Source organism: Larimichthys crocea, chromosome XII (assembly GCF_000972845.2).
Source record: "Larimichthys crocea isolate SSNF chromosome XII, L_crocea_2.0, whole genome shotgun sequence".
NCBI lineage: Eukaryota > Metazoa > Chordata > Actinopteri > Sciaenidae > Larimichthys > Larimichthys crocea.
This window is the reverse complement of record NC_040022.1, coordinates 31259794-31285232: the sequence shown is the minus strand read 5'-3', so window position 1 is coordinate 31285232 and position 25439 is coordinate 31259794. Positions and strand designations below refer to the sequence as shown.

At 43.9% G+C, this 25439-nt stretch overlaps 2 protein-coding genes across 6 annotated transcripts in view; both read right to left on the bottom strand.

The window, feature by feature from the left end:
- The window catches only part of LOC104923371 (xylosyltransferase 1-like), a 28335-nt gene extending 11512 nt beyond the window's left edge, over positions 1 to 16823 (bottom strand). Inside the window, exons 1-8 of one of the 5 annotated variants that reach the window (XM_027284935.1) lie at positions 15516 to 15761; positions 7648 to 7837; positions 7288 to 7549; positions 5872 to 6044; positions 5458 to 5660; positions 2075 to 2155; positions 1546 to 1762; positions 1023 to 1199 (exon numbers count right to left, since the gene is read on the bottom strand). In XM_027284935.1, the coding sequence (XP_027140736.1) occupies positions 1023 to 1199; positions 1546 to 1762; positions 2075 to 2155; positions 5458 to 5660; positions 5872 to 6044; positions 7288 to 7549; positions 7648 to 7782 (1248 nt within the window). In that variant the 5' untranslated portion in view covers positions 7783 to 7837; positions 15516 to 15761. The other 4 variants (XM_027284934.1, XM_027284933.1, XM_027284932.1 and 1 more) reach the window with 4 other exon arrangements.
- Positions 16824 to 20465: 3642 nt separating this feature from the next.
- LOC104923394 (gastrula zinc finger protein XlCGF57.1) lies at positions 20466 to 24856 on the bottom strand. The gene is made up of 2 exons (XM_010736467.3): positions 24465 to 24856; positions 20466 to 23398 (listed from the first exon to the last, which is right to left on the bottom strand). Exons 1-2 carry the CDS (start codon positions 24658 to 24660, stop codon positions 21900 to 21902), a joined length of 1695 nt encoding a protein of 564 aa, XP_010734769.2. The 5' UTR covers positions 24661 to 24856; the 3' UTR covers positions 20466 to 21899.
- Positions 24857 to 25439: the final 583 nt, after the last annotated feature.

The window sequence follows — 25439 nt, the reverse complement described above, 5'->3', positions numbered from 1 at the left end:
TTAAATGCTTATTACACGAATATTAGCGCCATTTTCGTCATCATTGTTTTGAACAATAAAAAAGCGTTTGTACAACCAACAGTCCAAAACCCCAGAATATACATTATTATTATAAAGGAGAAGGAAAAGGTAAAACAATTAAAAAATGTATTTATTTTTAGTTGAACTTTCAGTAACTCTCCAGTTGTAAGAGATCCTTAAACTCAAAGAGTCTGAAGCAGTTAAAAAATGTACTGTACATACTGTACATGTGTGTTCCCGACTGTTACGTTCAAGACTTTGAGCCGTCTTTCTAGCTGGCAAACCCCGGCATTATCATAATGACAACCTTAAAAACCTCGGCGGCAACGAGCTACGAAGCTCTAAAAATACCAACTGCCTCGGCTGTACAGCTGTTTCCAGGATCAGCTCTTCTTATAGAAACCATCAGTAGCTCGACCACAGACACCGTCCTCAGGTCTGTCGTTACAGGGAGCCAAGGACCGCCTGTTGTAAGTAAAAGCAGCACTGCTAATTTGTGAATACAATGCTATTCTGGTCCCAGGCCACCGAGGCCCTGAGAGGGAAGGCTGGACGGCTGAACGGACTGACTGAAGGAAAGCCCACGCTCACTCACATGATGACTGTTATCTTTTTAACTGAAAAATATCACGTTTGAAACAATACAAATTAAAAATAATTATCCAAGCCTGAGTTTTGTAACTATTGAGAAGCTAAAATGAGATCTGTCAACTTCAATGTCATCAGTGGTGGTCAGAAAGTAAAGTCATAAAACACAGGGTTTGTATTCTTTTTAAGAAATAATCATACATATGGTCAAACGATGAAACCAGACGCTGGCTGTAAAAAAAATTGACTTCGACTAAAGCTACCAAGGACATTTAAAGGGGGAGTTCAGGTATTTTTATAGTTTCAGTTTGGTGTTGGATATCCTAAAACCTGAAGTCTGAACCTAACAGCTGATCTGCACAGTTAGGCTCAGTCTCTAAACTTTTCTGCCAGTTTGCCAAGAAACAACTGACCTGGAATCGCGGCAGGTCCGAGGGCTTGAAGTCGTTGGGTGAGCAGCCACACCAGTCCACTATATGCTTGTACTGGCATTTACAGCCCAGTTTGCGGTTCCAGTTGGTGAGCCTCAGGTTGTTGTCCACCATGGTCTCACAGTGGGCGCTGTTCTCCAGCACAGTGTGGAAAAATGACTGAAGGAGAACGAGAGGACAAAAAGATAGATAAAGAAATGTCTTCACATTTGTCCCAACAGAAACATGAATTTATTCGCCTCATGCGATGTCTAACTTTAGTGGATCAGAACACATCGGGTATGGCATTAATCTGCAGATGCTCTGGTTCAAGAAGAGACCAAATGTTTCTCTGGATGTTTTTGAGACACACAAACATTCAAAAGTGACTGTTAAACATCATTTTTAGCACAAACATGGATTTTTGAAAGTGGAAATATGCAGCTGATATTCATGCTCTCCTCTCGAGGACTCCAGCAGACACTTTCTCTGTCTTTAGGGTTACTTGAGTGCATGTGCGTGTTACCTCAGCAGGCAGCAGTGTGTAGGCGTAGAAGCGCTTCATGCTGCTGACCAGCTCGTCTTGGGAGTTCACCACATAGTCCACAAAAGGCCGGTTGACAAGGAACCAATCAGAGCCTCCGTCCACCGCAATGCCCTCTGGGATCTTGCGGTCCCCGAGACGCCACATGTGGGTGTCACACTCGTAGAAGAGACGGTCCAAACCCTGCTTACGGATGAAGCTGAGGACACACAGTGTTCAGCTGTTATATATAAACCATTTCAAAGACTGTAGAGAGAGACAGGTGCTCTGTGTTTCTGTAAGCTCATTATTCGATCAGTTACTCAACCGGTTAAATCTTGCAGACTGTAACTCCTTAGTGACCAAGAACTCAGTGAAAAGTCGTCCTTACAGTGTCTTTACAGGCGAGACACTACAACACAAAACATCCTTTTCATGCATAAGTGCTGGACTCTTAATCTATCTGTTACACTGGATAATTCATCGTCCAGTTGACATTTAGAGGGTGAAAGATGGACTTTCTCTCTCTTACCGTGCGTTGTCCCTGCCGTGAGACTTGATGAAGTTCATGTTGCGGTACTTGGATAGGAAAGCCACCAGCTGTTCATTGGTCCTGAAGGAAGACAGCAGCTGTCAATCATCAACTCAGACAATCAGCTTTGCATCTGACATCACAGAAAACACCTGTGAACTCTGGAGATGCTCGTACGTCACTCAACTCATCTACAGTCAGATCTGTGTCGGTCGGTCACCTGCTTTGATCAAATATCTCAACAACTATTGAATAGACTGCCATGACATTTTATCCAGACCTGGTTCACAGAGCATGAGAGGATTTTTGTCCAGTGTCACTGTGAGTTTCACATTAGAATAGTTTGATGGAAACAAATCCGGCTCCTCTGTCCTGTGGTGAAAAGATGAATGTTCTTAACGATGTAGCAAACATGACTGATTAGACGTTTCCTCTCTGTCCTTTGTGCATCCTGTTTTCTGGTTGTTTTTCACTGGTTGAGGTTCGTCGTCTTGTTGCGCCTTTTTCTGGACTACTGACTGAAGAAACTGAACCAACTCCTGCTTATTTCTCCTAATAATCATATCGTATAACGACAGTGGAGGGAAACAAGAATTTGTTTACACTTTGTTTTGACAAATTATAGATACTTGCTGCATAAATGCACAAAACATCATTAAAAAACAGCTACTAGAATTCATGAAATTCGATGTTCACGTCAGGATAAATTTTAACAACTTGGTGATCCTTTAACTTTCCATCCAGCTCCATCATCAGGTCAAACTTTTAGTGTCGAGTGTCCAAATTTCGTTTCAGTCGATTCTCAGCAGCCACGCCTCGTTCATAATTTTAAACTCCTGTGGATAAAACTCAACGTGACGTCTTCTGTGTTTGTCCACTAAAGAAAGACAAACACATAAACTGGACTCACGCGATGCAAATTCCTCATAGCTGTGTTTTGTTTTTCAGTGTTTAAGGGATTTTTTCCTTTAATGGATTCAGGTCTTAACAGGATGCAATTAAATACTTGAATGATGCGCCTCTCTCTTCCAAACAATTCAAAACAACCTTCCTTTTATGGGGATTCATGTAGTGACTCCATGTAACTGTGTTTGGGACAGCTGCACCGGTTTATTGAGCTTCCTCTTCCAGCTGAGAAAAACCGCTCAGCTGCAGCGTGAGGCCTGAAGCAGCCACTCCCTGCATGCAGTGTGAGCTGCGAGCACACGGCTCGAGCACGGTGTCGTCCTAATGAGCAGGCAGACAGATCGCTTTGATTACATTTGATTACAGTCGTTAGGACAAGCCGCAGACGTGCATGTGTGTGTTTGTGGGCATGTTTGTGTTCGTCACTAACTCACACACTTTTTTACTCTGACTCTGCCTCCGCAGCTATTTTATCCACAACTGGTCATATATCAGAAAACACGTTTGTCATCAAGGCTTTCTGGTTGCAGATTATGATCTGCATTTAAACTCTGGATACTTTAAAGGAACAGCTGGACGTTTCTATGCTATGGAGCTGCAGCTGGCTGCTAGTTAGCTTAGCTTTAGAGCTGCAACCATTAATCACCAAATATTATTACATTATATTTTCTGGTTTCTTTAGTTTTCTATGACATGTGTGTGCAGAAAGTCTATGCGAGGTCATGTGCTGGACTGTTTCTGTTACTGCCTGAAGTGAAGTGACCGCTGGCCTTCATATCCACCGTACAGACATGAGAGTCCCCGTCTACAGGCCTGATTACACGTGTGATATCATACCACATCATAGAAACAATAATAAACTAAATGTCCATTGCTGAAATCAACAGACTGATATTCTGTTTAAGTTCATGTGACCTTCTTCTGACAGCTACATAGAATCCTACAGGAGCTACACACACACACACACACACACACACACACACACACACACACTTCCACTCCATGTGCCTTAATGATGTCACAGCTATTGATGGTTGTGCTAATGCTGTGGCTGTGATATGGATTTTAGCTGGAAGGGTGTTCAAACAGTCACTTTGATGGGAGAATGGATCAGTGTGTGTGTGTGTGCATGTGTGTGTGTGTGTGTGTTCTTGTATTTCTTTCCTTATGAGGAGAGCTTACAAGATAGAGAGACAAAGAAATCAGAATGCAGCATTTTGTTTAACGTTACACATCAGCTTTGCTGCTTTACTCCAGCTGTGATCTGCACTTCCTGCTTTGTTTGAGTAACCAGGCTTCATTCAGGCCGCCTCAGCTCCACCCATGATCCACCTCTTTGTCCATTTTTGGATTAGTCAGGTGGCGATGGAGGCAGGACCGCCTGGATGGAGACAACCAGACCCACCACACCGTCTACAATATCTGAGTTTTGCACTGATGGTCGGACATTTGGAAAACAACTTCCATTTTGGGAAACTGTAACATCTGAATTATTAAAAAGATAAATGAGAAAATAATCTACAAATCAAATGAATAATACATTTTGTACTAAGGACCCTAAAAAGAATGACTTTTCCTTACAATGCCCGTTAAATGACCCGTTACTTCATGAAGGCTTGGCTCAGTGGTGGTGGAAATCCAGCAGGACTGGCTGCTTATCAAAATATTCATAAGTGATGCACCAAAATTGGCACATGCAACATAAGCTATAAGAGGCCCAGTGGAATTGCATTATTTCAGTGGCCCAAACCTAATCCATGTGCTGCTTACTGAAGCTGATTCTGAGCACAAATCATACATGTATGACTGAGAACTCTATAGAGCCAGCTCACATGTGGTCCTTTGTTTCCAAAACACAGCTGAGTTCACCGACCTCCGTCACAGCATCTCTGCTCAGGTTAAAACACACGGATGAGCCAAACACGAAAAGGACTCCCCATAAATCTCTTCATGTCACCTCCTTTCTTCACAGCTGCAGCTACAGCAAGTAAATCACCGCACAATATCTCCACTCCCCTATTCCTCAACAGCACAGATCCATTCAAATCCCCAAGCAGCAGGATGGCCATTAAAGGGCTCGGCTTCACAGCTATAGACTCCCAATCCATTCAGAGTTGAGACAATTGAGGTCTATTGGCCACGTAACTTGATCCATAAGACCTTAAACAAACCAAACAAGGCCCACAGGGCTGCGGGGCCATGGGTTAGTGGTCATTAGCTGCCGCAGTACTTTAACAAATCAATGTGCTGTGTGTGTGTTCGGCAGGAACCTGGCATGATGGGTAAATCTCGTACTGTCCCCTGTACAAACAGTAAAGAACGAGGAGCAGCAAACCTTTATGGATCAAGAGTCTGTATCAGTGGGAGCCTTCCTGATGAAATGGAAAACCTGATCAGACTTTGAAGACAAATGATCCTCAGATTTACAACGAAATGTAGAGTCAGATTTATCACTAACAGGTGAACCTGTCTCTCACCTGATGGGGTAATCTGCAGCACTGAGGTTGATGAAGAAATCCCAGGACCAATCGGACATTTTGAGAAGGTCCTCCATGCTGCGTAGGTACATAGTCAACAGGCTGGCTCCACCCCAGATGGTGGACATCCGCCAGGGAGTCACCCGAACGTTGGAGTACTGACTGGCAAGAGACAGGACTTCTTTGTGGAGGTAGTTGGACCTCTGAGAAGGAAAGACAACAAGAAGGACGACACAGGAGGAGTAAACTTTAAGGACCACTGTGTAGGATTAAGTGGCATTTAACGAAATAGCTGCTGATTGTAACGCCCTCACCTCATCTTAATTACGCTGATTTAGAAGTTGTTATATCTCTAAGTAACTCCCTCAAACTCATTCATGTTTGTCACAGGAAGTGGACAGTCAGCACTCTCACCTGGTCCACGTGGATGTAGTAGTAGTGCGAGGTGTGGTAGATGGCTTTGAAGAGACGCTGGAACTGACGCGAGGCTCGACCGTGGACAACCAGGACGAAGGCGATCCGTACAGGCACGAGCTGGGCAGCATCTGAGGGGTCCTCGTCCCACTGTACATTCACATTAGCCTTACCTGGGCAGAGAAGAGCATGCAGCGTCATTGTTAGTGTGATCACACTGCGTGCTGGGTTTATGTTACATGTAAGGCAACGTCACCGTCACTGTCAACCCTGTTCTCCACCCTGGTCCCCATCTTCACTTCAATCTTTCCTGGAAATATCCTGTTTGTGGCCAGCTGAGCTAAATCTGCCTCTTGTATATACAAACCCTGCGACAGCCTAAAGCTTCTCCATCATCACACTCACTCTGAAGATGGCGCGGGTTGAGGCCTGCTTGGCCTAATTAGTGACCTTCCTGGGCTGCGGGGCATGCTGGGATTGGAGTTTGAGGAGAAATGACTGTAATCAGGTGGCTCAGTTGAACAGTGCTGTGCAGACAGAAGGAGGCAGGGGCAGCGATGCCGTGCACGGTCAGGGATGTAAACTTATGCCTGCATGAGCACCGAGACACCAAACACTTTCCACAAGCCTCTTATTCTCTTTAGAAGACTGAACAGACGTCCGTCAAACTCAGATGTCAGCTCAAATCATGTGTCAGTGCTGCTCCAGCCCGGCTTCAGTCTGTAGCTTTAATGAGTAGTGTATCATCAAAGTAACCTATAATCATATAAATTAAACCTCAAACGGCCCGGGGTGGTTCTGAGAGCATGACTACAAGTAAATCATTAGTCAGCCGTTCCAAAAATAAGACTACAAACTGCTTGTTTAATTAGGGTGTAATTACACTGGATGCATATCATCCTCGTGGTGAGTCCGTTCATGCTCTGACTCCCTGAAAATAGAACAGGCAACAAACTGGATGCCTCTTCATGTCTCCAGCACGTGCCCGGTTAAAAATGTTTCTCAAAGGGTAAATTTGACTTCAAAGCAGCGCATGTTCAATGTTCCATCCAATTCCTTCACTCTCTGTTCGCTCAGTCTGTCACCCTCTCATTTGCTGACTGGCTCAATCACTAGCTATGTTAACATGAAGGGATAAATCAGTGCTTAAATCACAGGTTAATGCATCTGAACTAACTATGTACAATAATTTCTATGTGCTCATACACACATAAGTATAGGTTACTGGAACTTGGACATTTTTTAGGGGTTTCTCAAGACTTTTTGTCTACAAATAACTTAATTATTACACTATTACTAAATTAATATTGGACACTAGAAATATTGTTTTCATACCACAGAAAGTGACACAGCAGATTTCAGGATTATTAATTACCAATAACTTATCATTCATTTCCTCTGTATCCCTGAGCTCACCTTCTCTGGGGCAGTAGCGCGGCACCTTCTCGGGCATCAGTGCTCTCTCTTTGTGCTTGCAGTACACCTCCACTATCTGCTGCCGACACTCGCGGCTCTTGGATCTGGACAGAGCTGAAATCGCTTCTTTCCCGCTGATCTCGCACTGCAGCTGCTCCTTCCTCGGCTCCAAACCGGGTGGCAGCTGAGTGGCCGACTTCCTCGTCTGGTAGAACGGTGGATCCTGATTGGACCCCTGGACCGGTGCCAAGATGGTCGGCACCTGGGGGCGAGGTTTATGGACATGGGTGCGGTTGTGATTGAGGCCCATCTCTCTGGGTTGGACAGGAGGGTGCTTGAGGACCTCATTAGCAGATTTACCCAGCATGCTTTGTGCTTGAGCCTTATCCATCTTGCGTTTGGCGTTTGCCACTGGCACTCGTTGGCGTTGAGATCGAGCTCCCAGGTTACTGTTGCTGTCGATGGTGTCGAAGTCTTTAGGGACCGAGTTCTCATTATTGTTGCTGTCCAGGCGAAGTTTCTCTTTAGGCCGGTGGGAATGGTACACGTCCTGTGAGCAAGAGGACAAAATGAGTATAAAGTTCATCTGCAAAATGAAAACACAGCAGTCCATAAATTCCACAATAAAACGCTCACCCAGATTATTGCTAAAATTGTATATTAGCCACCTAAGTACTCTCTGATTATGATCTTGACTCAGGATCAGAGATCAAACATGAATTCAACGCCTCAAAGTCTTGATCTTGTCTTGGTCTTAATACCTTCTGGTCTTGGTTTTGATTTGTCTTGGTTTAGGTGGTCTTGACAACAACACTAACTGTAATCCTGAAAGTACTTCTTAAAAGGGCCAGTGTGTAGGATTTATTGTCCCTCGTCTCACCCACAACTATGGGATGGACCGACATTTGTACAAAAATGCATGTTCCCCAGATGATGTACCATATTGACTGTTTGCATGCTCATATACAAATCTCTGCTCAGCCTCATAGAACCACTCGCCTGGCTCGTTAAGATAAGTTTAATGCTAATTAAACAGTTGCTGTTACAGATTAAAAGAGTTTCCTCATGTAAACCACTGGGAGGCTGTTATTGTAAATCTACTGCAGAATGAAACTGTTGTTGTTGTTACAGAGATCAGACTCCAACTCCTAAACCCTGATTTGGTTAACTGGTCTACATGCATGTGTTTTATGTTGGGTTACAGTGAACAGTAAAAGAAGAAGCAGCCACAGGATGAGATGAGAGGCTGGAAATGAAGAGAAAATACAGATTCAATCACTCTGACACATTTTCATGTTGATTCACTTTCAGAGGAAATGATTAAACCCCCGCTTGAAGAAAACATGCAAGTACATGAATAATGTTTGCACCGAATGATCATGTTGTCCTTCTCTATCACAATAACAGCTAAGTCTGAAAGTCTGGAATACAGCTCCACCTGCTCGTGAAGGAAAACGACACAACAGGCGTCTGATCAGTACTTTTACATTAACGATAAATCAAACAAACACGTTTATATGAAATGATCTACAGTTGCCCTCAGCTCTACAGAGGGTTTAACGTCTCTCCGGCACCAGCTCGTGACTTTTCTGCTTTTGAAAATCAGTAACTGCAGGTGCAGCAGCTACAAAATGACTGATCCTCATGATGAAACAGTTTGAAGGTTATGTCCTTTTCCCCCTGAAGACAAGAAATCAACACTGTCACCATAAAAACATGAAGCTAGACCAAGAAAAATTACCATAACCCACGAGAGGCTCCTGAAGGACACAGTGAGAACAGATTTTCTGCTTTGAAAATGTAATTCATAATTTACAGTAGGTCTGTGTTTACTACAGGCCTGTGAAGTGACTGTAAATCCTCCCACACACTCTGAGTCTCATTCACTTTCTCTTTCTACACAGAGGAAATGATTTCCTGAGCTAAAGTGACCTTTGACCCCCTGAGACACAAGCAGCTGTAGCCTTGGCCTTGACCTCCCAGAGTTAGGTGGTGATATATATGAATGTGTGTGTGTGTGTGTGTGTGTGTGTGTGTGTGTGTGTGTGTGTGTGTGTGTGTGTGTTTCAGCAGCAAAGCCACATGACCTTGATGGGTATTTTAATCCCACAAATCGCTCTATATCTGTCTTTTCCAGGGATAAAGAGTGTGTTTCTGAGTGAGTGTGTTTGTAGACACACACACACAAAATCAAAGTGCCTGTGGGAAGGCAGTAAAATCAGCTCTTGCCACCTGCTCCTCAGACAACCCTTCATTATCTCATCTGTAATATCAGCTTAAAGGAATGTGTGTGTGTGTGTGTGTGTGTGTGTGTGTGTGTGTGTGTGTGTGTGTGTGTGTGTGTGTGTGTATATTTCCAGCCCAAAGCCCAAAAATATTTTCATGTTACTATCGTACATCAACAAAACCAGCTGATCTTTCCAGTGATTTTACTTTCTGTTCATCAGATAACATTAATGACTCATTATTTCACCGTTCTCTCTTTACTCTCTAAACTCCAGGTTATCCAGGTCCCATAAAGTTTCTAAAAATGTTCATATGCTCATTTACACTCCTTTATTTTGCTGCCACGCGTTCATAGTGTCGAGCAGTCGGTTTGCTCAGTGTTTGGTTTTTTAGTTTCTCTACATTTGAGGCTCCAACCAAAGTCGGCAGATCCTGTGTTGGCCTCAGACGAAGAGTTTTGTTTTTATCTGAGCTTTTATTGAGAGGTCGTATGGAAACAGAGAGGAGACACATGATGAGAAAGGTCGATTAATCAAACTGTGAACGCTGCAGTTACACAATCTGCACCTGAACCAAAGTGTGAAACGTCCTCGAGTCATTCGTTCATGACGGAATAATACAAACTGCATTTCTCTCCTTCAGACCCCTCTGCGTTTTTTCCCAGAAGTCTGTGCATTCCATGGAGACCGGCCACAGCTAAAATACCACCGCTCACCTACAAAGACATCATTCTTTCTGCTCACACACACACTGAGGCATTGCTAACTGTGTTGTTGTGTGAGTCAGTTTGCTTTCAGCCTCTCTCCTGCTCAGCAGGTTCTTATTGAAGTCGTGTACGCTGCCTTCAGACCTCCTGCTGCCCGATGAGAAAGGCGACAGAAAAGAGACAAGAGAGCCTATTCTGGAAGACGCCCGGGGCGAGAGACATGAAGAGAGGGGGGGAGAGAGACAGAGACAGAGACAGAGACAGAGAGACAGAGAGAGAGAGAGAGAGAGAGAGAGAGAGAGACAGACAGAGAGAGAGAGACAGACAGAGAGAGACAGAGAGAGAGAGACACACAGAGAGAGAGAGAGACATGTTGCTCTGACATCTGTTGATTTGAGGCCATGATCACACTGGTGAGGATAAAACTGAGAATCTTTGTGTTCTATTAAAAATATATCTGCATAATTGAAGACTCACTTCTCTGTATAGATTAAAATATTAAATATATTTAGTTTTCTTACTCACAATCCCTAAAAATTGTTTAAGTACAGCATGTCACTGAATACAAGTGTAACATTACATCACAGTCAGTGAGACAAAGACATGGATTTCATATTTTCATATTCATGTTTAAATACACACGTGTGGGAGAAACTTTGAAAACTTAAAATGTTTAATTTAATGTAAATTTTCAATTTAAAGCACAAACACTTCAAATGAGCAGCACAGCGCCTAATTAACAAGACCGTTTGTTAATTAGCAGCATCATAAGTGTGTGTGTGTGTGTGTGTATGTGTGTGTGTGTGTGAGGAAGCATGTTCATATCGAGCAATAAAGAGCTCTTTCACTGGGCTGTATACAGCATCAAGAGGCCCCAGTTCTGCATTAATCAAACACTTCACTCTGTGTGTGTGTGTGTGTGTGTGTGTGTGTGTGTGTGTGTGTGTCTACTCAGTATACCTGTGGGAGCATACAGCCTGGAATTTACTGGAACTGCTGCCCAGTGAAAACAGAACAGTATGCCCAAAATGTCCTCAAGTAAAACTTTGTGTTTTTATTACCTGTAATATATATTATAATATATATATATATATATATATATATATATATATATATGTGTGTGTGTGTGTGTGTGTGTGTGTGTGTGTGTCAGTTGTATTTGCATGAACACTCGAGTATGAAAAGTCAAATGATGCTGCAGATCGGCCCCCACAACAGTCTGACCTTTGTCATCACCTGTAAGTGAATCATGTACAGAGAAAGTTCACAGATGACAAAACCATCCCCAGACTCAGACGATGTGAGAGCACCACATACGGCAAGGAGTCACAACAATGGAAGGACATAAGAGCTGAACTTACATCTGCAGAGACTGTTAGAAGTGTAAAATGTAATACAGCTTTTCTATGTGATCATTTTATTGGAACTATATGAGAGACTACAGGAGACGTGTGGCTTGAACATAAGTGCCACACTTAGCTGGAATCAACTTAAATGGTGACAGACAAATTGTGATGTTTCTCCACACTCTGTCAGATGTTGTCTTTTATACATCATTCATGCAGCAGGTTCAAATAAATACCACCTTTCTAGGCGTGAATGTTTGTTTGTCTCCATGTGTCTGCCCTGTGATGAAGCGGCGTACCCCGCCTCCAGCTCTCTGTGACCCTGATAAGGTTACTTTACAGGAAATGGATGGATGATATTTCTAATGAACAGAACTGAGTAAACAGTCAATCAAACTCACACGTGTATGTGATGTCATTATCTTTGTCTCTTTCTTCATCAAAGATGAAGTGAAAGAAAAAAAAACAGATGCTAAAAACAAAAAAAATCGGAGTCATCTCCTAAAAAATGGATGGAAATGATCCGTCTGAAACACTGACAGCTGACAACATGTTGAAAATTGAGCCGTCCAGTGGAAAAAACGAAGCCAGATGGACAGAAAGTTCGTTAAATGGACTGAGTGATAAGATGGTGCTGTGTTATAGTCGGACCTGCAGGACGACCCAGATTACATCAGGGATTTCAGTCTGTTTGTCAGATTAAGTGAGAATTATCTAAAAGAAAACAGAAAAAACAGAAAGCAGCTTTCTGCTTTAAACATTAGTGTCAGACAATAACATGCTGCACAGAGAGAATCCACTGAGACACTTCGCTCCACCTTCAGAAATCATTAGAGAGATCCTCCGTAAATCAGCATCATGTCTGTGACCTCCTGTTTGTTCTGGGCTTTGACCATCGCAGCTACGTCTGAGCTCAACCTCACCAAAAATCACCTCACTGTCAGATTGTGAAAAACCCTGGCACCACCACACACACACACACACACACACACCCCACACACACACCACAACACACAACACACACAGACAGAGACAGAGGCACAGACGCACACCACACACACACACAGACCACACACACACAGACCACAACACACACAGACAGAGACGAGCACACCACGCACGCACGCCACGCACACCACACACACACACACACACACACCACACACACACACCACACACACACACACAGAGGCACAGACGCACACACACACCAGACACACCACCACACAGAGACAGAGGCGCACACGCACACGCGCACACACACACACACACACACACACACACACACACACACACAGGATTTAGGGATTATGGAACAATCTAAACTAGCAGAAATCCCATCAGAGAAACCTGATCCTCTAATCTGATCTGATCTGGCTGTTAGAATGTGAATCAGCTCTGATGCACATGCGGTCAGCATCCTGTGTGTGTGTGTGTGTGTGTGTGTCTCCGCCCCCTCAAAAGGTGTGATGAATGTGAGAGTTGTGCGACTGTGGCACCATCCATGACTGCCGTAAACACACTCAACTGGACATCAACAGTCAGTACACATGGTGCTGCAGTGTGACGGCCACACACACACACACACACACACACACACACACCTGTAAACAGTCCCTTCCTGCACTCTGGTTGCTGGAAAGCTGAACACTGCTCGTATTTAAATGTTTCTGTAATGTGAATGTGTGTACTGTGGAGGCTGCTGCAGTGAAAGTCACACACACACACACACACACACACACACACACACACAGTGTATAGGTGGGGGTTTTATTAAGCTCCTTCCAGTGATGTCCAGTCTTTTATTGGAAATCGGATGCTTCTTCCTGTCAATAAAAAAAACCCCTCTACACCACACACACACACACACACACACACACACACACACACACACACCTGTAAACAGTCCCTTCCTGCACTCTGGTTGCTGGAAAGCTGAACACTGCTCGTATTTAAATGTTTCTGTAATGTGAATGTGTTTACTGTGGAGGCTGCTGCAGTGAAAGTCACACACACACACACACACACACACACACACACACACACACACACACACTTTATCACACTCACACATGTTCAACCTTCACTGATATACACAAAACACGAGAGAGGAAGAAGAGCGATCATTTTCAACAATCAGCTCCTCGTCATCAGCTGAAGTTTACAAAGTAACGGCAGAAATATAAAAATGTACGAGGATCATCCTGTAGCGGCACCCACAGGACAGAGTTTATTCATATATCATGTGTATATTAAATCAACAGGACAGAAAATCAATCTGCAACTATTTTGATAACTGATAACTTCAAGCCAGGATATAAAAACATTCTAATGAATTGGATATCTTTAGTTTTTGGACTGTTGCTCAGACAAAACAAATAATCTGAAGTCATCAGTGTGGAGAAATCACAGCCAGCATTTTCTCTATTTTCTGACATTTTATAGACGAACAATTGAACGACAGCCCTGTATCAGCATTTTATCATCAAATTCAAGGACTTTCCAGGCCCAAATTCTCTCAAATATAATGACTGAAAACAGCACAGTTTGACACCATTGGACATTTTCAAAAACTTTCAAGGCCTTGATTTTCATCCCTTTCAAATTCACAAACTTTCAAGGATCCATGAGAACATGTGTAACGAATGCTGCACCCAATGAATCAGAGGGACAAAGACCGTCCTCTGTCATCACATATTCATATCGTATCATCATTGAACATTTTGGACTGTTGGATGGACAAACAGGTCAAGCTGACATTGAAGACGTCTTCTTGGACGCTGATGGACATTTTGTCCCATTTCCTGACACAATGGTTCACTGAGAAACTGATCAGCAGAATATTTGTTAGACACATGCTGTTCATGTTGTTTCATCTGTCTGTCAGCTCTGCAGCCTCTGGAGACAAAGAGACGTTGGACACGAGCAAAACATGTCCAACACTCCTCACACACCCTCACAGCTGATTAACACACCGTGGTTATTTCCCTGCTCGGCCACGTCCTCACATCTCTCTAATTACTCATTTAGCTCTCACGTCGACCTCCTTCACCTCCACCTTTGTTTCATTTCATCCTGTTTTCTCTCCTCCACCTACCAAAACTCCATTTCCAATAAAAAGTGTTGGCATTCATCTTGACTGTTTTAAAAGCCAATAACTGTCAGGACATACACAGCTCTGCACACACACACACACACACACACACACACACACACACACACACACACAGGAGGGAAGATCACAGGGTATCCGGTTAACTGTAATGAAAGGATGTAAAAATGGATGCCTGCAATACAGCCCACATCTCTCTCACACACACACACACACACACACACACACACACACACACACACACACACACTGAGTACAATATACAGTATGTTCACGTCTTAACAACATGAGAAAACACCTGGATCCCACCAGGGAACACACACACACACACACACACACATTATTTCTGAGCATAAACACACTGCAGTCTCACGTTCATGTACTGTGCCTACATGTGAGCCTCGTCCACACACTGACTGTGAAAAGCTTCACAGGTGACGTCGAGGAGACAAACTGCTGAGCTGAAGTTAATGAAAGTGAGACAGGGAGAAGCCACGAAGAGGAGAGGACAAAGAGTTTGGGTTTGACTTGAGCGGCAGCACGGTGGAAACAGAAATCACAGCATGTCTTTACAATCTTTACAACATCAGAGGGACAGATCTGTGTCAGCTTTAATTAAAGCACTAAATCACTCTGAGCTTCATTCAGCCTGAGCTCAAGAGGAAACGCTGAGATGACTCTTAAAATGTTAATTAACATGTTGACCTTTAATATTAAAGGAAAAATGATGTTTTAGTGGCTGCCAGACCAAATCATTCTACATACTGTGGATTATGTCAGGTCATGATCATGTATGTGTCAGTATCATCTGCCCTGCATGCTGTCTGCAGGATGTTACCTTCACCTGATCAGGCTTCAACCTGCTGCACGGCCATTCATCGATACCTTCAACTGGCACGTTTCCATGAGCTTCGGCCGCAGACCCTCACCGGAGGAACCAGAGAGGCCGACTGTGTTCATGCAAATACCCAAACAACAGGCGAGCAGCTGCGGCCACGCAGCAGCATCTGCCCCGCTGTTACCATGCGGCTCCTTTCCCAGTCGGTGGAGGAAACACAGGTGTAAAAATGAAATGATGACTGATTCAAACCTACCGCCTGCAGCTTGTGCCGAGCGGCCGCCTTCCCGAGCAGCGGCGGCGGCGGGTCGCCCTTCTTCTGCAGCCCCCTCCGCGGTGGCTCCCTGTCGGCTTTGTTGAGCCCCCCGGCTTGCTCCTCTCTCTTCTCCCGGCTCCTGGCGCCTCCGTCCCCGCCGGCAGAGTCCAGGCTGCTGAAGTTCCACACGATGAGAGTCTGGACCAGCAGGACGGCCAGAGCAGCGACCAGCAGGGCGGACTTGGAGCGCCGGGCCAGCCTGCGGGCGCACGGGTTACCGTTCATCGTTCTCCTCCACCTCCCTCCGGCTCAAGCTGAGAGCCCCATCCGCTAAACGCCGACAGCGGGGTGTGAATGCTCCCCTACACGGCCTGAGAGGAGCTCCTGGCAGGCAGAGAGGAGGGGGAGGAGGAGGGGGAGGAGGAGGAGGAGGGGGAGGGAATTTGGCAAAGGCTTGAAATGAGGAGAGCGGTTTGGAGGTTTGGAGGCCACAGAGAGAGCACAGAGGCCCTCATGCGGCCATGGACCAGGCTACAGTTCAGTCAAAGCATTTATTTTCTCATTTAGAGCAAATGACGTCTGCAGCTTAAAAAGCGGCATCAGGAGGTCCTACAGGAGCCAGGAGGTCCTACAGGAGCCAGGAGGTCCTACAGGAGCCAAGAGGTCCTACAGAGCCGGAGCCAGCAGCCCTGCAGCCTGGGCACCAGTACACCCCCCACACAGCATAAGAAGAAGATAAGAAGTGTCTGTCATGCATCTGTCTGAAATACTGAACATAAATAAATACAGATACTGAAAATACTCAGCATCCACAGCCTGCAAACACAAAACAACCCAAACATATAAGATATGAAGAATGGAGATGACGTCACAACATCACAGAGGAATTCCTACACACATCAGAACATGTCTGTGTATTTTAATTTGAATCATTTTGAATGGACAATCAAATCAGATAAATAATAAATAAATCCACCCTTCATGTGTATCTAGTCTGACTAAAAGAGAAATATAAGAATGACTCAGTATGATAATAATAATTATAATTATTATGCGTCTTTGCAGTGAACACACACACACACACACACACACACACACACACACACACACACACATGAATCTCGCTGTGCTGATACTCTTTCCACCAGATTAGTCTGATTTCATGCATGTTGCAGAAAAGTGCCAGTGATCTAACTGTCTGAAACATACTCATCAGATCAGATCATACTTTACTCTTTCCCTCGTGCTGTCTCTCTTTTTGCTCTCTGTCTTCCTTCAGATGCTTCTCAGATTTGGATCTTTGTCCTCCAGAAGACACAACTCTTGTCTCCTTCGGTGTACTTTGTGTCCTTGTCTTTTGTCTCTTGTGTGGATCAATGAAGACGTCAATGTGTCTCAGGTTTGACCAGTTTTATTCTTCATATATGTTCACAGTTAAAGGGCATTCCTGGAGGTTCTGAGGTTAGAGGGTGCTGTGTGCTGCACAGACTATAAAGCCACCTGAGGCCGAACAGATCCAAAAGGACTTCTTCTGCTTCTTTTTGATCCAGTTCTCAAGGTTTTAAAGGCCTTGAATTCACTGTAAACTCACATTTTCTCACCAGAAACTAGTTGAACTGAGTGGTGGTGACAAAAAAAGTCAAAAAGGGTCTGATGAAGCTTTCTGAATTTAAATTTAAACTTTAAATTTTGCATGTTTGAGTTAATTTACCACAAGTCTTACATCCCTGCTGAAGCAGTTACATAATCCATCGACTGTACGTGATTCACAGTCACATATTTGCTACATAATGAGGTGATTCTTAATTAAACTTTATATTAATCCAGTGTCTTTTTAATTAGTTAAAGACAAAATGCATTTAAAGTAATGAAGCAAAGAGTCAGTCAGTTCATAGACTAATTATTCATTCATTTGTTTATTTAATCACTGTGTTCTCTCCCACAGTGTGTGTGTGTGTGTGTGTGTGTGTGTGTGTGTGTGTGTGTGTGTGTGTGTGTGTGTTAACCATGGAACCAGTGCCCCCTCCACATGACAACATGTAGTATCACACCTCAGCGTTCATAAACGGATAAATCTGTTTCCAATGCACCGTTTCTGGATATGCTGTGCTAACCTTTAGCAGCTATGACATAAGTTAAAATGATAATTGTGCAGTATAATGTTTTGAAGGAATCAGGAATAATAAATATATATTTATGTTTGCAGATACTGATAGCCTTGCACATTGGTCTTGGGAGCCGTGCTTGGACTGGATCGACCATCACCACCACCATGACTAATGTACATTATAGAAAATAGTTTAGTGTCTTTACACTTCACAGCTTCTATATGAAGCATATGAGAGGCTAAGGAGCAGCTATGCTGTGATAACTGACTGGAAATGTTGGACTGGTGTGTTTTCTTCTTTAGCTGAGCAGTGTTACATTTTACATTGTTCTTATTCTTTCTGTGTCTCTTCTGAAAACTCGGCGATGATGCTGCAGAGGCAGATATCTCAAGATAAAAATACACTCATGACACTCTAACATGACTTTACGTGATTTATTTTCACTTTTTATCCAAATATATAAAAACTTTTGAACACACAAAATGAATTCCCCTCACATGTAACCATGTGCACCACATCTACCATACTGGACTGGACGTGGCTTGATTGTAGCCATGATCTGGATTTGTTTTGGATCCCAGACACAATTCTCCTCCAACCCGCTCGTCACCATTCCACAGTTGGGTGGTACCCAGGCGGTGTCATAGCCGGAGTCATGCCAGGTCTTCTGGAGTGGGTGGCCTTGACGATTGATGGCGATCACTTTCCCCACACTGACCTTGACCCTGATGACGACCCTGTCGTGTTCTGGATGATTGATGGGATAACGGCTAGCTTTCTCCAGGTCTCTGCTGAGGTAGACACCACGGCCGAGCATCCCGCCTGAAGACTGTCGAAAACCTGTAGCCAGGATGGACTGAGCAGCCTTCCTGGTGGTGCCGTGGTACATGACATATGTTTTATGACTATTTGGCTGAGGGAGGTCCAGTCGAACTACCCCACAGGGCAGAATAAAGTCCTCTTCGGCCCACTCGTACTGCTGATACATGTTGTTCAGAATCACTGTAAGAAAGAGGTTTATTAGTGTAAAGACTTCAGAAGCATTCTGTGTGAAGAACAGAAAATACTCCTAAAGAGTAAGAAACACTCTTTACAGTCAAAACACAAATACAAAATTAAAATCTGCACCTCTTCTGTGAATACTGATTTCATAATAACTGAGAAGTTAACTGAAAATGTGGAAATACTGCTGGCTAAATATGCAGGAGTAGTCACAGTTTCTAACACAGGGTTATAATCACAGGGGATATATAATAATAATAATCATAATCATAATAATAATACTTATTGTACTTAATGTACACAAAAAGAACATCCAAAATAAATAAATGGGCCTCCAGGCCTCACTGAGCAGAAGGATTATTCTTCATTCACAGTTTAACTACCAGCTTAAATTCTGAGAAAATCAGTTTTGTTGAAGCTTCTCACTGAGATTAAAATTGATTTGTTTAGAACTCTATCTTCACCTCATCATACGTATTAATAATATGTGTGTGTGTGTGTGTGTGTGTGTGTTCAAAGTGTGTGTTCACATACCTTCACCAGGTTCCTGCAGGAATGCAGGCTGTGCGTCTAACTTGCTTTTTTATACGTACCTCCAGACTATGGGAGGAACTTTCCGTCAAAGAGTTTCTATCTTTCACTTTTGTTTCACTTAAACTGTTTTATTTGACTTTCGTTTATAGTCTGAGCATTCAAAACTGCACATGTGCATTGCATTTGCATGGCATACAAGGAAGTGTAACTGTGCTATAATTACGCCTGACGTGCTTCCTGTAAACATCTGTGTGTCATGCCAACTTTGTACTCACCACATTTATTGTAGAGATTAGAAAAAACAAGGACAGCTTTCTGTTCCATTGTTCTTGAGTACAAGTATAAATAAAAGAAATAATGTAACTTTACCTGCCTGACAAGTATGACAGCTCAAAGCAGCAGCATCTGGTATGATATGATATGAGGATGACTCAGAGAGCTGAGAGTCAGAGCTGAGAGGTTATCTGAAAATAATGCACCCCCTCCGTGCCAATCAGAATCAAATATAAGACAATATAACCAGGTATGTAATGAGCACTGAGAGTTCTGAAAGGTTCTGCCTCACGCCAACTCTCCTGTGCAGGAGTCTTAAAGGCTTACACACACTGTGATGGAGTTATCAGCCAACAAAACAACCAAATGCTGAACTTGAAGGGGGCCTGAACCTCAGGTTGGGAACCACTGTTCTCATGTGTTCTATTTAAAAGTTAGGCCCACTGTTTTGGAAAAACTATGGCTGGGTTTTTCCAGGAATTGTCACTTTTTCCTGCCAATCGACATCATGGAAGTTCCTGTCCATAATCACACACACACACACACCCTCTCACTCTGTGCAGCATTACACAGTTCAGTGTAGCCCAGGCTACAGTACAAACTGACACACACACACACACACACACACACACACAGTTACATGAGCTCAGATCTATCCACAAAACTCGTCATCAGGATTCAGACAGTCGTCGGGAGACAAAGATGCAACAACAACAGCTCTTATAATAATATTCAGACGTGTGTTAGTGGTCGTAGACAGATGACTGACACATGATGCTCAGTAAAGTTTTAAAGTTTATTAGAAGGACCAAACAGATGAACGTCACAGACCTGTTCATGTTTAAATCCGAGGCACATCGTGACGACACAACTCCGTCACACACTCCATCGGTGTGTGTGTGTGTGTGTGTGTGTGTGCAGTTACAGAGGAAACAGCGCCACTTAGTGGTGTACACAGCACATGAAGGAAAAAATCTGATTGAAAACTAGAACATGAGAAATAAAAGAAAATGTGTCGTACAAAATCTGAGAGGAAATATGAAAATACAAAAATATTCAGTATGTGATCAGAAACATTTAAAAAAAAGGTCAGATCAGCTGGGACGACAGAATGATGAACGAGGCTGTGATCAGACAGGAAGCTGTTTCAGTTTATCTACACACCGTCATCATGGATTCATGAACAAAAGATCAAAGCTTGTGTCAGCTGTTTTCTTTTAGAAAATGTAAGTACATATTTGTGTTTTTAAAGATTTACATCTTCAGTTGGATGCACAGGAAGTTTTTGGTCTTTTAATGAGATTTTACTATTTGACTATTTCTGGTCTCGTCCTCTGACGCCTGGAACAGACACCAGAATAAAGACTGAGCTTTGAGGAAAGTCAAGTAGGCGACAGGGATGGTGACAAATGACATCCTGAATACAAACGTGTGAAGTGTGACGCCTTAAAGACGAGCTGAAGAGTCCAGCAGACTCTTTAACAATGAATCAAATGAGAAAACAAGCAGAGTTATCTCCAAACTCCTCTGAGCATGTGCAGACTGTGCAGAGTGTCTTTATTTGATTGATTAGTGTTCATCAAACGAGCTGTGATGAAGTCAGCAGACAGACAGACGAGCCGGGATCACTAACAGTCAGTTAGAGCCTTTGCTCATTGAGCTACAAGTACATTTACTCAGGTACAATTTGGAAATACTTTTACTTTTGAGTAGTCTGTTTTTATGCCACTGCAATCCATATATCTGACAGCTTTAACTTTAAAAAACTAAAACACATAAGTCAACTAATACAGTGTGATATTATGATACACTGAGATACCCAGCAGAATATAACATGATGAAAATGAGCTCCAACATTAAACTGCAGAATCTGATATGAACTTTTACTGAAGTAAGAATTTAAATGAAGGTTTTTACAGTAGTGTTGAGTTTCCTGATGGACAGCGTAGCTGCTGTTAGCTCCTGTTAGCTGTTAGAGAGCGAGCGAACGAAGCCATCGGAGTAAATCTGGGACTGAGCGGCGTGAAGTCCGAGGCGTGACGCGGTGCAGAGACTCTGAAGATGAGGGGAACGAGAGGACGGAGTGATATCTGTGATGTCACACAGTGATTTCACATCAAAACCAGATCCTGTGGGATCACAGCCGGAGGACAGCGACAGGTGAGATCAACTTTTCACTTCAAACTTTATTTACACTGCACATATTTACAGTCACTTCTCGGTCGTGTGGCTCTTCATGTGAAGTCTCACGTACGTCTTTCGGTGGAAGCCTTTCCCGCAGATCTCACAGCGGTGTGGTTTCTCTCCGGTGTGTGTGCTGCTGTGCTGCTTCAGAGTGGAGTGGTCACTGAAACACCTGCCGCAGGTGTTACACAGGTAGGGCTTCTCACCTGTGTGTGTCCTGATGTGCCGCATCATGTTGTGTCTGCAGTTGAAGGATTTCCCGCACTCGCTGCAGAGGAACGGCTTCTCCCCCGTGTGGATCCTCATGTGCATCTCCAGGTTTCCTTGGCTGTCGAAACACTTTCCGCACACTTCGCAAACTTTCCCGTTTTTGTGAGTTTTCAGGTGAAGTTTGAGGTTTTCCTCGGAGTCGAAATGCGTCCCGCAAACGCCGCACAGGTCTGTGGCGTGACTTTTGGCGTGATTCACCAGAGAAACCATGGAGTGGAACATTTTCCCACACACTTCACATATGGTCCGAGTCTGCTGCTTCTTTGGCGACGACGTCTTCATCTTCTTCTCGCTGTCGCCGTCGTTGTCGTTTTCAGATCTATTGTTCGGCTCAACGTTCTTCTTGTGCACGTGAACCAGCAGGTGCCGCTTCAACGTGGAGTAGTCATTGAAGCATTTCCCGCACACGGAGCAAGGGTAGGGCTTTTCCCCTGTGTGTATCCTGATGTGTCGCATCATGTTGTGTCGACAGTTGAAGGACTTGCCGCACTCGCTGCAGTTAAACGGCTTCTCTCCGGTGTGGATCCTCATGTGCGTCTCCAAAGAGCTGGAGGCTCCGAAACATTTCCCGCAGATGCTGCAGATTTCAGCTTTCACGTGTGTTTTCAGGTGAACATGAAAGCTCTCCTCCGTGTCGAAACGTTCCCCGCACACGCCGCAGACGTCCTTGGGGTGAACCTCCATGTGATTCACCAACGAGACGTTGGCGTGAAAGGCTTTCCCGCAGACTTTGCAGCAGATTCGCGCTTTAGTTTTTTTGTTCGGGTGCAGTGTCGGAGCCGTCGGCAGTCGAGGGCCCTTCCTCTTCTTCCACGTGCGGTTGCTGTCGCTGTCGTCGCTCTGTGATCCGATGCTGCCCCTCCACTCATCATCGCTGTCGTCGTGTTCAGGTGCAGAACAGCTCGACGACGCCCGGTCGTCACCCTCCGTCTTCGTCTGGTCCTGCTCGGCCGAAGTGCTCGGCAGAGGATCTCCTTCTCCTTTGGCGCTCTGATAACCGGACTGAAGCTGGTCGAGCTCGTTCTTCACGTACGGAGGAGTGAAGATGAACGTGATGGTGTTGTCCTCCTCTGGGTCCTGAAGCTGCTGCTCCTCCTCCTGCCTGCTAGGAAGCTCCCCACGGGTCTTTTCAGTTTGAGGAGGCTCCTGGTCCTCCTGGTCCTGACTGGAGCTCCACTCCTGGTCCGGGCGGTCCTGTTGCTGCTGATCGCAGGGGAAGTCCTCGTCCCAGACGGACAGAGCCAGCTGTGGTTGGTCTGCAGGAAAGAAGACATCAAACAGAATAAGAGCAGACATCTGGATCTGTTTGTCTACAAGGTGTCACAGTCATCATGACTTCCTGTGACACATTCAGATTTTATTTTATTTTATTTTATTTTATAAATATTTGACCTGTGACAGTTTTTCAAATAACTGCTGATCAGATGTTACAGAGAGAAACACACAAATCCATCAGAACCAGCCAGAATAAACTCAGAGTGTCAAACCTCTGATGATGAAACGTTCGTATCAGGTAACAGCAAACAGAAGAATGACACCAAATAAAAAATTAAATAATAAATATCTGCCTGTGGCACACTGACTGTCACAAACACTCCCTGTAGTTAAAGGTGCAGTGTGTCAGATTTAGTGGACTCTTTTTGCAGTTGCAGATTGCAACCAAATGAATACTCCTCGCCTCATCCTGTTTCAAGCATGAAGGAAAAACTACAGCGGCTGTGAGACTGAGTCCGTCCTGTAGAACGTGGTGCAGATAGAAAAGTCTCTTTGTACGCTAATAAAAACATAATAATACTTATTTTAGGTTATTACACACAAATAAAACACAGTTATACTCATCGTGTTTAATTACTGCAGAGAGATCTACTGACACCATCAACGTGACACATTAAACTTTAGGAGTCATTAAAATAATCTGTAATCTGTAATAATCTGTAATCTGTAATAATCTGTAATCTTTGTTTACATCAACTGATGATCTGATTTTTATGAGTTCAGCGCCTCGTGCTGCATCACCTGTATGCCGATTATAGAAACACACCTTTACAATCACTAATCTGTGTTAATCTGCAGATTACTGCGTGTTTACAATCAGAAATAAACATAATAATGTTTAATTTGGACTTTTTTCAGCGGACTCTGGCGTCATGACGTTGTTTGCGCTGGGCAGGTGCCCCGGAAGTGTCTGAGTGTTCACCTGGTACCGAACCTGTCATCACGTTCATCTGCCTGTTTGTTGTTATGACTTCATCCCGTTAACGCTCGGTAACGTCAGCTGAGCTGTTTGCAGGTGAGCTGCACGCGGTGACCGGATGAGCTCACCTGGCTGTTTGCTGCTCCTCGGTTCCGGCTGCAGGACCGTCTGCAGCATCCTGCGCTGCCGGCGGATCTCCCGTCTGGACAGCAGGATCTCCTCCTCGTAGCCCGCGATGGTCTTCCTCACCGCCTCGAAGATTTCCTCCGCGGCCGCGGACAGCCGCTCGGTGACGAGCGCGCGGAGCAGCTGCACGCGGGACATGACGCGCGGAGCCTCGGCTGCGTTCCCGGGCCGGTACCGTCAGATATTCACCGATTTTACCCCCGTTTGTTGTGAAAACGGAACCGAGGCATGCAACGTTGGACTGCCGTCAAGTCCACGCGCGTAAACAGCTGACGCGACACGTTTCCGGTCAGATTCTTTTCAAAATAAAAGCTTAATTTCTGAGTTAAAAACTGAATTTTCCTCCTTTTTTAATAATTTACATTTAAAATAGCGGAAAAGAAAAATGTAGATGACTTCCATGTTTAATGCTGAGGTCAAACATATATTTTGATATATTTGTTTGCTTATGTAGTTTCAGAGAAAGTACGGAAGCCCTGAGCGGTCACACATTTTATTTCATTAATGAGTTCGTTTCTTTATTTTCCTGAGAGCTTGTTATTTGTATTTTTATGTTGGTAATTTTCTTGAGATCTCAGATTAACTAAACTTTGCTGTCCAAGATAATGACATAATCCATAGTAATGAGATCTGGAAAAAACAGAGTAAAAATAAAATGTGTGACCACTCGGAGCCTCCGTACCTGTTCTCTGATGTGTGTTTTGATTTGTTTGTGTTTTATGTGAAAAGTTAGAAACGACAGCTTTCCCTCTGTAAACAAAGACTTTAATGTTTAATATTTCTAATATTATAATATCTATTTATTACATATTACCTTGTTTTTTATTCTAATGTGATTAAACTAAAAGTTCAAACTAAAGTCCAACTTTGAAACTACTGAATGTCTTCACAGTTCTGTTCAGGACACTGATAATTAG

Excerpts from the sequence above, each read along its gene's own strand:
- LOC104923394 (XM_010736467.3), bottom strand. The coding sequence starts at position 24,660 with ATGTCCCGCGTGCAGCTGCTCCGCGCGCTCGTCACCGAGCGGCTGTCC. Across the intron at positions 23,399-24,464 it reads GAGGAGCAGCAAACAGCCAG|ACCAACCACAGCTGGCTCTG; the intron begins GTGAGCTCATCC and ends TCTTTCCTGCAG.